General features: G+C 43.9%; 1 protein-coding gene across 1 annotated transcript; it reads left to right on the forward strand.

The window, feature by feature from the left end:
- Positions 1–6564: 6564 nt before the first annotated feature.
- Positions 6565–12932, forward strand: LOC137262099 (fibroin heavy chain-like). Its single transcript, XM_067799875.1, has 7 exons — positions 6565–7489; positions 8093–8281; positions 8519–8659; positions 8843–9001; positions 10264–10557; positions 11611–11799; positions 12904–12932. Exons 1-7 carry the CDS (start codon positions 6565–6567, stop codon positions 12930–12932), a joined length of 1926 nt encoding a protein of 641 aa, XP_067655976.1.
- The last annotated feature ends 1928 nt before the right edge of the window (positions 12933–14860 follow it).

Below are 14860 nucleotides of genomic sequence, written 5' to 3' on the forward strand. Positions count from 1 at the left end.
ATCCCCAAAATAAAGTGACGCCGTCAGACTTTACATGTATATTATTCAAACAGTCCAAAATAAGCTATGATTATTTTTTCACATAAAACACCACCCTTCCTTTGTGATCAGATTGAAAAATACAATATCAACAACCCTATGTTCCCATGGCAACCGATAGATTCTGCTCATAATATCAATCATCGGATTGTCTAGAAAGATTTACAGACCACCACCATCTAGCCAGAATACCGCGGCGTGCGGAGTGAAAAACAACAAACAAACTAGAATGTGCATACATAGCATATAGTCTGAATGGTACTCCCTGCATTTTTCGATCCTATACACTAAATCGGTTAGTTTCCTTGTTAACCTTAAATCTCTGCTTACCAGAAGACAGATAGAACCGTTAAAATTTGGTCCCATTTTTACAACCGGGTTGTAATATACCCACCATTAACCCTTTAAATGAGACGGCAAAGAGATTAAGGGTGTAGGATTGATCTCTCCATGACTCTTGTCCTCCATCCTGGCCTCAGAAATCGTGACTGTTCGGATGGGAGCGACAGGCAATGTTTGCACTGTCTGTAAACCTGTTATTTACTCTCAAACACATTTGCGTGAGTACACTGCATGGTATTTGTTGCGTGGGTGGAATAATGTTTTGTTTAAGGAAATGACCGTGTTTTCTTTGCATAGCCATTTCACAGCATAGGCGTTGGAAGGCGGGTTTTGTGCATTCGTCACCATTCGCTTGTTTTCGCAGCCTTGAAGAAGGCCATTCGGTCTGTCTCGGAATGACCCTAGTGTATGTTTATGTACAATGTTATGAATATAACCTTTGACCAAGAAAGGATAGACCATCAACTAGACCATCAACTAGACCATCAACATAACAACAGTTGTTCTCAGACAGTCACACAATTACGATGATTTACGTCATGCCATAACCAAGCTTTTAGTTAAATGAAAAACAGCCTCAAACCAATCCACCAATAAACACATTTACCCCTTTGAGTGAGTGAGTTAAATGTTACGCCGCTTATAGCAATATTCCAGCAATATCATGGCGGGGACACCAGAAAATGGGCTTCACCCATTGTACCCATGTGGGGAATCGAACCCGGGTCTTCGGCGTGAAGAGCGAACACCTTAACCACTACGCTACCCCACCGCACCCCCTTTGATCTAGTAGGGTTGACATATTGTCAAATATAGTGATAAAATCACGAACAAGAATTTATTTCTGCCAGCGGATTACCTAGATGGTTATTTTCGTCAGATCCATCCCAACACACCCGCCAACATCGCACCCAACCTCCAACCGGACATCACCTCTCCTTCCGCTTAACGTAACTCGATAACTTGTGATTAACAGTCAACATGGTCTAACCCAAGACTGAGAAATGTAGACATCCTTGGAGAATTCAATAACCGCGGCTGGTACCTTTCCCACAATCAATCACACAGATTTCCCCAACAAAGTTTGGTTCTTGAAAGGGAGGAGGATTTACTACGGAGACTCAATTACACCGGAAATTGCCCACTGCGCAAGTGCAGCTTTAATTTGCCACCGGAGGGAAATATTGGAAAGAGTTAACGCTAGTTAGTTATAACAGAAACCTTATACGGTATATAGTTTATAAAGTTATAGGTTATAAAGTGATTAGTGTTGAATGTATATAACAGGAATTGTCTTCCTCTTGATTATAACAGTTAAACTAAGATGGGAATGGGGACAATGGAGTAGTAGCGAAGTGGCTAAAGCGTTCACGCACCACGCCGAACACAACGGTTCGATTCCCCAAGTGGATACAATGTGTGAAGCCCATTTCAGATATCCGCGCTCAAATATTGCTATACGCGGCGAAAACAAACAAAAACACTCACGTACTAGGATGAAAAATCAAATCATCCAGTACCAAGTTTAACGTATTCTCATGTTTAACATCTAACGTAATGTGGTGTTTGTTCTGCATTGGAAAGAATCATTGAAACCGTTTGATATTGGATATTTTAAAAATTGTTGCTGAATGTTCAACAGAACTGCCTGTCTCGTCGGTTACCATAGTTCAAGTATATTGAGAGTTGGTTAATTTGTCATGTTGCTATAAATGCCATACCGCCATGTTTTGCACGTGTAAACAGGATTCTGATGGGAGAAGTAATCCCGCCCTCACCTGGCAGTGTTTTGGGCGGAAGAACCTTTCCGGAAATGTCTGCTACACAGACGAAGTTCATGGTCAACATGTTCATTAGGTTTTACAACATGAGTTCTCCCCCAAATACGTTTTTTACGCAAATGGGAAATAATTGCAAGAGTTTCTTTGTAAAGGACGTTAGTCTGCCAGACAGTGTCACACGTGTGAAAGGTCATGTCTCGAGTGTGGTGGTTTGTCACATACACTTCCTAGGTCCTGGTCCTATGCTTTTGACGATTCTGTAACAGCTGATTATTGGTGGGATAAAAAACCCGAGAAAACAGACAAACAAACAGACAAACAAACAAACACAAACAAACAAAAAAACAAAAACAGAAACTTGTATCTCGGTTAAAGAGTGCACGAACGGCCAGTCGCCGAGTTCTGTTTTACATATACAATATACACACTACATGTAGAAGTATACTGTCTGGTTAACGACACGAGCACACCATGGGCCGTCATAACACACCATGTCGGGAGGGACAGTTCGTGACCATGTTCAGCCAGGTAATACGGTCAGACCATAAACCCTTGGCAAGGACATCCCCTCGAGGCCCGACGGTCGAGAGGAGGCTGAGGTACGACGTCAGTGACGGCGCGGTGATGTCACCGTTGCTGTGGTGATTCTCGGTCACAATTTGCTTTGACGGCATAGGTAGCCGACAAGACCAAGGTTTCATAGGTGTTGCGTTTGATGTCCATTTGTTTGTTTGCTTTCGAGTCTCAGACTATGACCCCTGGTCATTCAGCACCTGTTCGCGTACGCGATCTCACCACAGATGGACATGCAAGGTTATGCATTTGTTTTTTGTTTGTTTTTTCACCCAAATATGATTGTTGTCAGTTCCTCACAGATGGATATAATGTGATACTGATTTCTTGTTTTCCTGTAGGTGGCGCTGCGTAGTATTGCTAGAAGCGTAGACCTCACTCACTTAATATTCACTCCCCTAACTGTTGTGTATCAACCCATACACGTGAATTATGTTGGTCATTTTGCCTGTGGAGAGTTGTCTCCCCCTGTCGTGAGTTTGAATCTCATTTTGACACGGGTCCTTGGTCCGTCAGCGCGTTCACGGGTTTCACGGGGACGGAAGGGTACTACCCTTTCCATAAGCTGACCCAAGCCTTATTATAACCAGTTATGTTTACTCAAACACCATACTTGGCTCGTCGACCCCGGTTCGATTCCCCACAAGGGTACACTGTGTGAAGCCAAGTTTTAGTGTCCGCAGCCTTGATATTACTGGAGCATTTCTAAAAGTGGAGCAAAATCATACTCACTGTCTTACTCACGATACACTTGACGTGAAAAACTGAAGATACAGCCATGGAAGGTCGCACCTGCAGAACCTACCTGTCCGCATCTTATCATAAAGGCCCACTGTTAGCAGCTACACCGAAATGTTGCTTACATTTTAATAAAGAAGTTGTATAACCATAGAATCTTTTCCTTCGATTTACCATTCTTGCCGATGAACCAAACTTAGAGCTAGTCTTCAGCGATACCAGAAGTCGGTAAAGATATGTAAACGACAGATCATCGTCCACCCCGTGACTGCGACTCAGCGGCTGTCATTTTAATATGGAGGTGTCCATAGTGGTGGTTATGGTGAACATCTTATACGAAACTCAAGGTGTTTGAAGATTATGGCCGACAGAAGACAAACTGCTTGGTATCCCCTCTCTCTGACACACCCTGTATACAGACCCTGTGTAGACACTCTTTCTTCAGCCATAATTCCTTTTCCTTGTTATTCAGTTCTTCGCAGTTCGAGCAACTATTATCAACTCGTTTTCTGTTTTGGGAATTAAGAGACTGAAGACGGTGTATCCGACTGTTGCTACGCAGGACTGTTGCAGTAACTCCTAATGCATGACAGTATTGCAGGGACAAAATTATTTGTTGTATCAATGGTAAGGTGCTAAAGGTCATGTCTCAAGTGGAACTAGTGTGAAGGTTTGAGGTATTAGTCTTTCCACCGGGAAACGGAACCGTTGTCTCATGGACTTCTCAAATTCTAGTCTTGGTAAAATATGCGAAGTCCATCTCTGGTGTCCTTCGCCGTGATATCACTGGAATATTGCGAAAAGCGGCGTAGAACCATACTCACTCACTCATTCAATGTATTGAGGTTTCTATAACTGCTGGTGGCTGGAAGGAAAAAAGAAACAGGCAGACAGACAAATACATAAATACAGGATCTCGGTTAAAGAGTGCACGAACGGCCAGTCACCGAGTTCTGTTTTACATATACAATATACACACTACATGTAGAAGTATAGTGTGTATATGAAAGTTAATGTTCTCACCATGCTGTTCAACGACACGGGCGCTGCATGGACAGTTCGTCAGCCAAGTAGCTGGGCCAGACCATAAACCTTTCCCGCTGACATCCCCGCGGGCTCCGACGGTCGACAGGAGGCTGTCGAGTGACGACGTCAGTGACGGCGCGGTGATGTAAGGGTTGCTGTGACGATTCTCGGTCACAAGCTGTTTAGAAGCCAGGGGTAGCCGAGTAGTCTATGATGCTACGTTTATGGTCTGTTTGCTGGGAGGTACTGTTCGTTTTGAGTTCGAATCCAATACATAGATTATGGATCCTGGTCATTTTGCACCTGTCCACATTCATGGGTTCACGACAGATGGACATGTAAGACTTTGTATTTGTGTTTTTCAATATTTCACAAGGGACATTAAGATGAGCCTTGGGGCTTCCCTCTCTATAAGCTGAGCGAAATCAGTTGTTTACTCCAATACGATACTTTGCTTGTCGAACTGTGTTCGATCCCCACATGGGTCTGGTGTCCTCCACCCCGCCCAATGATATCGCTAGAATATTGTTAAAAGCGGCGTAAAACAATATTCACTCACTCACTCAACCGATTTTCCACTTGCGCAGACCGATGCTCATGCTCTTGATCACTGGATTGTCTGGCCCCGATTCGATTATAGACTTGAGTCTACAGCAAATACTGACCAGGCTGACGATCAGTGGTAGATATATGCCTGTGAGAAAGCGCCGTTTAACGCCGCTGTCATCCATAAATAGCTCAGTCTTGGCTGTGTGTAGGCATGCAGTCAGACAATCCGGTGACTGAAAGCAAGAGGAACTACCGGAAAAATCAACAGAACCGGTTACCTAATCAAACGAAATGCCGTATAAACCACGTTGCATGGAACATCGAGTCTTAATAGCAGCGTTTGATATTGTGAGCAACAAACTGTGGACGACTACGGAAAAACAACCATAAACGTCACACACCGTATAACCCACCTTAATCCCGTTTAATTGGTACTAGGGCAAGCGGTCCGCGTTCACACAGTGAGTGGGTGAGTTTACTTTACCGCCGCTTTGAACATTGTTTATGCTTCAAAAACAACGGTCTGCACGATGCGGGAGAAAAATCCGGAGTAATGCTAGTTTCAGTTGTTTACCCCGACTTGGTTGAACCCACGCCCCTGAATTTTCTTCTGACATAGCTAGAGAGAGTATCGGGTCGAATTTGGATTTAAAGTACTCAACAATAATTTTGCTGCACCACCTAGGGGAGGTAACTCTATACAGCCAATTGCAGTGAGTTGGACACTTGGGACGTATCTATATCATAACAGAATGCATCAATAAAGCAACAGATACTCCCAGATGCAGTCGCTCCATATGCTACTTATTTCACCCTTTTTAAACAGCAGATGACTTCATCGATAGCCACGTAAATCTTTCAGCAGTGTGTGTTAGAGACGTCCTTACATGAATGAACCACACGCTCAAACAATTCGTTCAGGTTGTTGGTTCCGATTCGTATCTGACATCAAAGGACCGGCATCAAAACAGCCGAGTATGATATGAACACAACTGTGTACACCTACTCCCACGCAGTTCTGTCTAAAATAGTTAATATCGCTGTGACGACAGCTGCTGACAGCGAACCGTTTTGTCTAAGGATAGGGGTCATAAAGAATGAGGTCCAATACTTGTGGCCATGTGGTCGATGTGTTGTTAACAATGAAACAGGTAAATTGGATGGTGATAAGGCTTAATGTTGTAATGACGTTGTGAAATATCTGACAGGTGTCATGTGTGTTCAGTGGCGAGTGCTATGTTAGATCATGAACAGAACGTTGAGCTTGAGTAACATATATTACAAGGCAAGTATAATCGATCTTGCGTGTATGTCCGACAATTTGGGAGTGAGTGAGTTTTGTTTTACGAAGTTCTTGATAATATTCCAGCAACATCAATACGGGGGGACACACGAACCCGGGTCTTCGGCGTGATGAGCTAATGCTTTAACCACTCGGCTACTCATGTTCCAGGTCCAACAGCGAACAAACATTTCCATGTACAGCGAATGGCGTCATTAGGAGGGTTGTGGGCTGATGGCGAGGTGCGTTGATGGTGCTGGTGCTGCTATTGTTGCTGTTGCTGGTGCTAGTATTGTTGCTGTTGCTGGTGTTCGTATTGTTGCCGCTGTTTGTGCTTGTGTTTGTACTGTTCCAGGTGCTAGTGTTGGTATTGTTGCTGGAGCTGGTGCTGTTGGTGGTGGTTGTATTGTTACTGGTGTTGATGTTGGTATTGTTGCTGGTGGTGGTGTTTGTATTGTTGCTGGGGCTTGTATTGCTGGTGGTGCTGGTGGCTGTATTGTTACTGGTGCTAATGTTGGCATTATTGCTGCTGCTGGTGTTGGTGTTGTTGCTAGAGCTTGTATTATTGCTGGTGCTGGTGGTTGTATTGTTGCTAGTGCTGATGGTTGTGTTGTTGCTGGTGCTGGTGGTTGTATTGTTACTGGTGCGGATGTTGGTATTGTTGCTGGAGCTGGTGTTGGTATTGTTGCTGGAGCTTGTATTGTTGCTGGTGCTGGTGGTTGTATTGTTGCTGGTGGTTGTATTATTACTGTTGCTGATGGTTGTATTGTTGCTGATGCTGGTGGTTGTATTGTTTTTGGTGCTGGTGGTTGTATTGTTACTGGTGCTGATGTTGGTATTGTTGCTGGTGCTGGTGGTTGTATTGTTACTGGTGCTGATGTTGGCATTGTTGCTGGAGCTGGTGTTGATGTTGGTATTGTTTTTGGTGCTGGTGGTTGTATTGTTACTGGTGCTGATGTTGGTATTGTTGCTGGAGCTGGTGCTGATGTTGGTATTGTTGCTGGTGCTGGTGGTTGTATTGTTGCTGGTACTGGTGGTTGTATTGTTACTGGTGCTGATGTTGGTATTGTTGTTGGTGCTGATGTTAGTATTGTTGCTGGTGCTGGTGGTTGTATTATTACTGGTGCTGATGTTGGTATTGTTGCTGATGCTGGTGGTTGTATTGTTACTGGTGCTGATGTTGGTATTGTTGCTGATGCTGGTGGTTGTATTGTTGTTGGTGCTGGTGGTTGTATTGTTACTGGTGCTGATGTTGGTATTGTTGCTGATGCTGGTGGTTGTATTGTTGTTGGTGCTGGTGGTTGTATTGTTACTGGTGCTGATGTTGGTATTGTTGCTGGTGCTGGTGGTTGTATTGTTACTGGTGCTGATGTTGGCATTGTTGCTGGAGCTGGTGTTGATGTTGGTATTGTTTTTGGTGCTGGTGGTTGTATTGTTACTGGTGCTGATGTTGGTATTGTTGCTGATGCTGGTGGTTGTATTGTTGTTGGTGCTGGTGGTTGTATTGTTACTGGTGCTGGTGTTGGTATTGTTGCTGGTGCTGGTGGTTGTATTGTTACTGGTGCTGGTGGTTGTATTGTTACTGGTGCTGATGTTGGTATTGTTGTTGGTGCTGGTGGTTGTATTGTTACTGGTGCTGATGTTGGTATTGTTGCTGGTGCTGGTGTTGATGTTGGTGTTGTTGCTGGTGCTGGTGGTTGTATTGTTACTGGTGCTGGTGGTTGTATTGTTGCTGGTGCTGATGTTGGCATTGTTGCTGGAGCTGGTGTTGATGTTGGTATTGTTTTTGGTGCTGGTGGTTGTATTGTTACTGGTGCTGATGTTGGTATTGTTGCTGGAGCTGGTGCTGATGTTGGTATTGTTGCTGGTGCTGGTGGTTGTATTGTTGCTGGTACTGGTGGTTGTATTGTTACTGGTGCTGGTGGTTGTATTGTTACTGGTGCTGATGTTGGTATTGTTGTTTGTGCTGGTGGTTGTATTGTTACTGGTGCTGATGTTGGTATTGTTGCTGGAGCTGGTGTTGATGTTGGTATTGTTGCTGGTGCTGGTGGTTGTATTGTTACTGGTGCTGATGTTGGTATTGTTGTTGGTGCTGGTGGTTGTATTGTTACTGGTGCTGATGTTGGTATTGTTGTTGGTGTTGGTGGTTGTATTGTTACTGGTGCTGATGTTGGTATTGTTGCTGGAGCTGGTGCTGATGTTGGTATTGTTGCTGGTGCTGGTGGTTGTGTTATTACTGGTGCTGATGGTTGTATTGCTGCTGGTGCTGGTGGTTGTATTGTTACTGGTGCTGATGTTGGTATTGTTGCTGGAGCTGGTGCTGATGTTGGTATTGTTGCTGGTGCTGGTGGTTGTATTATTACTGGTGCTGGTGGTTGTATTGTTACTGGTGCTGATGTTGGTATTGTTGCTGGTGCTGGTGGTTGTATTGTTACTGGTGCTGATGTTGGTATTGTTGCTGGTGCTGGTGGTTGTATTGTTGCTGGTGCTGATGTTGGTATTGTTGCTGGAGCTGGTGTTGATGTTGGTATTGTTGCTGGTGCTGGTGGTTGTATTATTACTAGTGCTGGTGGTTGTATTGTTACTGGTGCTGATGTTGGTATTGTTGCTGGTGCTGGTGGTTGTATTGTTACTGGTGCTGATGTTGGTATTGTTGCTGGTGCTGGTGGTTGTATTGTTGCTGGTGTATTGTTGCTGGTGCTGATGTTGGTATTGTTGCTGGTGCTGGTGCTGATGTTGGTATTGTTGCTGGAGCTGGTGTTGATGTTGGTATTGTTGCTGGTGCTGGTGCTGATGTTGGTATTGTTGCTGGAGCTGGTGTTGATGTTGGTACTGTTGCTGGTGCTGGTGGTTGTATTATTACTGGTGCTGGTGGTTGTATTGTTACTGGTGCTGATGTTGGTATTGTTGCTGGTGCTGGTGGTTGTGTTGTTACTGGTGCTGATGTTGGTATTGTTGCTGGTGCTGGTGGTTGTATTGTTGTTGGTGCTGGTGGTTGTATTGTTACTGGTGCTGATGTTGGTATTGTTTTTGGTGCTGGTGGTTGTATTGTTACTGGTGCTGATGTTGGTATTGTTGCTGGAGCTGGTGCTGATGTTGGTATTGTTGCTGGTGCTGGTGGTTGTATTGTTACTGGTGCTGATGTTGGTGTTGTTGTTGGTGCTGGTGGTTGTATTGTTACTGGTGCTGATGTTGGTATTGTTGTTGGTGCTGGTGGTTGTATTGTTACTGGTGCTGATGTTGATATTGTTGCTGGAGCTGGTGTTGATGTTGGTGTTGTTGTTGGTGTTGCTGTTGGTGGTGTTGGTGGTGTTGGTGGTGTTGGTGTTGGTGTTGGTATTGTTGGTGGTGCTGGTGCTGATGTTGGTATTGTTGCTGGTGCTGGTGGTTGTATTGTTACTGGTGCTGATGTTGGTATTGTTGCTGGTGCTGGTGTTGATGTTGGTATTGTTGCTGGTGCTGGTGGTTGTATTGTTACTGGTGCTGATGTTGGTATTGTTGCTGGAGCTGGTGCTGATGTTGGTATTGTTGCTGGTGCTGGTGGTTGTATTGTTGCTGGTGCTGGTGGTTGTATTGTTACTGGTGCTGATGTTGGTATTGTTGCTGGTGCTGGTGGTTGTATTGTTACTGGTGCTGATGTTGGTATTGTTGCTGGTGCTGGTGGTTGTATTGTTGCTGGTGCTGATGTTGGTATTGTTGCTGGAGCTGGTGTTGATGTTGGTATTGTTGCTGGTGCTGGTGGTTGCATTATTACTGGTGCTGGTGGTTGTATTGTTACTGGTGCTGATGTTGGTATTGTTGCTGGTGCTGGTGGTTGTATTGTTACTGGTGCTGATGTTGGTATTGTTGCTGGAGCTGGTGTTGATGTTGGTATTGTTGCTGGTGCTGGTGGTTGTATTGTTACTGGTGCTGATGTTGGTATTATTGCTGGAGCTGGTGCTGATGTTGGTATTGTTGCTGGTGCTGGTGGTTGTATTGTTGCTGGTGCTGGTGGTTGTATTATTACTGGTGCTGATGGTTGTATTGTTACTGGTGCTGATGTTGGTATTGTTGCTGGTGCTGGTGGTTGTATTGTTACTGGTGCTGATGTTGGTATTGTTGTTGGTGCTGTTGGTTGTATTGTTACTGGTGCTGATGTTGATATTGTTGCTGGAGCTGGTGTTGATGTTGGTGTTGTTGTTGGTGTTGCTGTTGGTGGTGTTGGTGGTGTTGGTGTTGTTGGTGTTGGTGTTGGTATTGTTGGTGGTGCTGATGCTGATGTTGGTATTGTTGCTGGTGCTGGTGGTTGTATTGTTACTGGTGCTGATGTTGGTATTGTTGCTGGTGCTGGTGTTGATGTTGGTATTGTTGCTGGTGCTGGTGGTTGTATTGTTACTGGTGCTGATGTTGGTATTGTTGCTGGTGCTGGTGTTGATGTTGGTATTGTTGCTGGTGCTGGTGGTTGTATTGTTACTGGTGCTGGTGGTTGTGTTGTTACTGGTGCTGATGTTGGTATTGTTGCTGGTGCTGGTGGTTGTATTGTTACTGGTGCTGATGTTGGTATTGTTGCTGGAGCTGGTGTTGATGTTGGTATTGTTGCTGGTGCTGGTGGTTGTATTATTACTGGTGCTGGTGGTTGTATTGTTACTGGTGCTGGTGGTTGTATTGTTACTGGTGCTGATGTTGGTATTGTTGCTGGTGCTGGTGGTTGTATTGTTACTGGTGCTGATGTTGGTATTGTTGCTGGTGCTGGTGTTGATGTTGGTGTTGTTGCAGGTGCTGGTGGTTGTATTGTTACTGGTGCTGGTGGTTGTATTGTTACTGGTGCTGATGTTGGTATTGTTTTTGGTGCTGGTGGTTGTATTGTTACTGGTGCTGATGTTGGTATTGTTGCTGGTGCTGGTGTTGATGTTGGTATTGTTGCTGGTGCTGGTGGTTGTATTGTTACTGGTGCTGGTGGTTGTATTGTTACTGGTGCTGATGTTGGTATTGTTGTTGGTGCTGGTGGTTGTATTGTTGCTGGTGCTGATGTTGGTATTGTTGCTGGTGCTGGTGTTGATGTTGGTATTGTTGCTGGTGCTGGTGGTTGTATTGTTACTGGTGCTGGTGGTTGTATTGTTACTGGTGCTGATGTTGGTATTGTTGTTGGTGCTGGTGGTTGTATTGTTACTGGTGCTGATGTTGGTATTGTTGCTGGTGCTGGTGTTGATGTTGGTGTTGTTGCTGGTGCTGGTGGTTGTATTGTTACTGGTGCTGGTGGTTGTATTGTTACTGGTGCTGATGTTGGTATTATTGCTGGAGCTGGTGTTGATGTTGGTGTTGTTGTTGGTGTTGGTGGTTGTATTATTACTGGTGCTGATGTTGGTATTGTTGCTGGTGCTGATGTTGGTATTGTTGCTGAAGCTGGTGCTGATGTTGGTATTGTTGCTGGTGCTGGTGGTTGTGTTATTACTGGTGCTGGTGGTTGTATTGTTGCTGGTGCTGATGTTGGTATTGTTGCTGGTGCTGGTGGTTGTATTGTTACTGGTGCTGATGTTGGTATTGTTGCTGGAGCTGGTGCTGATGTTGGTATTGTTGCTGGTGCTGGTGGTTGTATTGTTGCTGGTGCTGGTGGTTGTATTGTTACTGGTGCTGATGTTGGTATTGTTGCTGGTGCTGGTGGTTGTATTGTTACTGGTGCTGATGTTGGTATTGTTGCTGGTGCTGGTGGTTGTATTGTTGCTGTTGCTGATGTTGGTATTGTTGTTGGTGCTGGTGTTGATGTTGGTATTGTTGCTGGTGCTGGTGGTTGTATTATTACTGGTGCTGGTGGTTGTATTGTTACTGGTGCTGATGTTGGTATTGTTGCTGGTGCTGGTGGTTGTATTGTTACTGGTTCTGATGTTGGTATTGTTGCTGGAGCTGGTGTTGATGTTGGTATTGTTGCTGGTGCTGGTGGTTGTATTGTTACTGGTGCTGATGTTGGTATTGTTGCTGGAGCTGGTGTTGATGTTGGTATTGTTGCTGGTGCTGGTGGTTGTATTGTTACTGGTGCTGATGTTGGTATTGTTGTTGGTGCTGGTGGTTGTATTGTTACTGGTGCTGATGTTGGTATTGTTGTTGGTGCTGGTGGTTGTATTGTTACTGGTGCTGATGTTGATATTGTTGCTGGAGCTGGTGTTGATGTTGGTGTTGTTGTTGGTGTTGCTGTTGGTGGTGTTGGTGGTGTTGGTGGTGTTGGTGTTGGTGTTGGTATTGTTGGTGGTGCTGGTGCTAATAAACACAACTGACACGAAGCCTAATTTGCCCAAACATGCAGCCTTCCGATAAGCAACTGATTTGTTTAACAGAGCATTCAACATTTTTGGGAGAGCATAATCCCAAGCTACATTATCTTGTCTTACCATGGCTCTGGATGTCGTAATATTTAAACAATCGGTGAAATAACTTGATTCACGTCATTTACATGTCATGTGCAGTCAGACATAGACACTGCTGGTGAAGCGGGTATTTCAACTTCAACATCTTAATGTGAAGTTGATTTGTCAGAAGGTTTTAATTTCTACACAGGACATTTCGTAAACAAGACCCATCAACTGCATGTTTTTCTTTCAGACGTTTCGGAGTGGGAGCGGATTGACTGAGTCTCCTTACTGCGCAGCTCCTCTGTTAAACAGCACAGTATAGGAAATACTCGGCAGGCATATGACATATATCCACTCTCATTTTCAAAAGATTGTACATACATTTTAAAATTTAAATTCACAGAAACGCGTTTCTTGATTATCCCCCGTGAAAAGTAAGGAAATAAGGGTAATATTTTCAAGTCCAAACTGCTCCTTTCTTACAATTGGAGTTGATGTTGATATCTTACTTACAATCGATAACGTAATTTGTTTTTAGCTCCCTTCCTGCTCGGGTTTTCGTGCAATTAATTCATGATTTCAGATAAAGGTAAGATGAAAACTCTTATCACAAAAAGAGTATTCCACTGTCAAAACAATGCATTTGGGAAGGTCTTATTGAAATGTTGAGTTGAGTTGAGCTGCGCTTTACGTCGGCATTATTTCGGCCACATTGTGACGAGATCAAGTTTGCATTCATTTCCATTTTAAGTTTAAGGTCCCAAAAAGTTTTATTTTTAAAACATGTATATTCATGGCATTATTTTAAAAACAGAAAATGTCATAGCACCAAATACAAAAATTAAGCAATTCGTAATTCGCTTTACAAAGTTACAAATTATTATATAGTTCAACATCCCTTAGGAAGTTTACAATCAGTTGTCCGCTATCGCAGAAAAAAAACAGATCTTTCATATTTCTCGCATAATAATGTCCTTTGCAGTCGAGAAGTCCATGCAGTCAAGCAGGATATGCTTGATGTTGAACACCTCATCCCTAGAGACACACATGGGAGGTCCATCCACATACGTTCTGTCGCAGATAGCGGTAAGAGAACTGACTGTGGCCAGTACGATGTAAAGTCACCACATCACGTCTCGACTGACAATCTTTGGAGGTGTAACCAATCGTTGGTTTCAGTTCATAAAGTTTATTTCTTCATACACGGGTGTCCCACCTTTTCTACATGAGGTCCCGAGTAAAACTTTTGAAAGTGTGTTTGAAGTTACTGTACGGGATCAGCAGCGAAGAGAAGGGCTTGTTAAGAGCTGTTATAGCTGCAGCATCAGCTTTTGTGTTACCTGCTATGCCGACCCGGCACCCAGCACGATGCCACATTGGCCAGTAGAAATTTAAAGGTCGTTGTAAAGTTCAAATGTGTCTAGGATAATAGAGTGACTTGAAGTAACATTTTGAAGTGCTTGAATTCAAGGTACGATACTAAGTCTGGAAAAAATATGAAATTTTTGGAGTTAAATACAGGTCAAAGTTATGAAGATAGTTCAGCAGTGAAACCGTTGTCAGGAATTCTAGAGGTTGACTGTAGCACTGGCAACCTGGCCACCATCCTTGGATCCGTCTGTCAAAATGGATGTATGCGTGTCATACTTGGAGGGTAACTGGTTGTGTTCCAGTTTAAACACCGAAGGGTTTGTTTCTGACTCCAAGGCAGAGCCACGGGCCTTGGTGGTGAATAGATTCTATTTTTGGATTCTGAAACCTTAAAGCCATTTTCAGTGGCCCAATTTTGGATTTTGTTAAGACAGAGTTGAACCAGATTTTCTACTTCTATTCTGACCACGACATGAAATATTGAAATCATCAACAAAAAAGGACCCGTCGCTGTTCAAGACGCAGCTGTTCAAGAAATTAGTGAGGTTGTTGACTAAAACGTGTGACAGACAGGATGCTGCCTTGAGGGACGCCCTGATCCTGATGGTAATAATCAGACAATGTGGAACCCACCCCTACTTGAAATTGTCTGTTGTTTAAAAACTGAGATATGAACTGAAGTAATCTGACCCTCAATCCAAATTCATGTACATTTTTCAAGATACCATGTTTCCGTGCTGTATCATATGTTTTTTCCGGGTTGAAAAAGACAGATACAATATGTTGCTTGTTGACAATGCAATTGTTGATAAATGATTCCAGAGGCACCAAATGGC

The sequence above is a fragment of the Haliotis asinina genome, chromosome 14 (assembly GCF_037392515.1).
Source record: "Haliotis asinina isolate JCU_RB_2024 chromosome 14, JCU_Hal_asi_v2, whole genome shotgun sequence".
NCBI lineage: Eukaryota > Metazoa > Mollusca > Gastropoda > Lepetellida > Haliotidae > Haliotis > Haliotis asinina.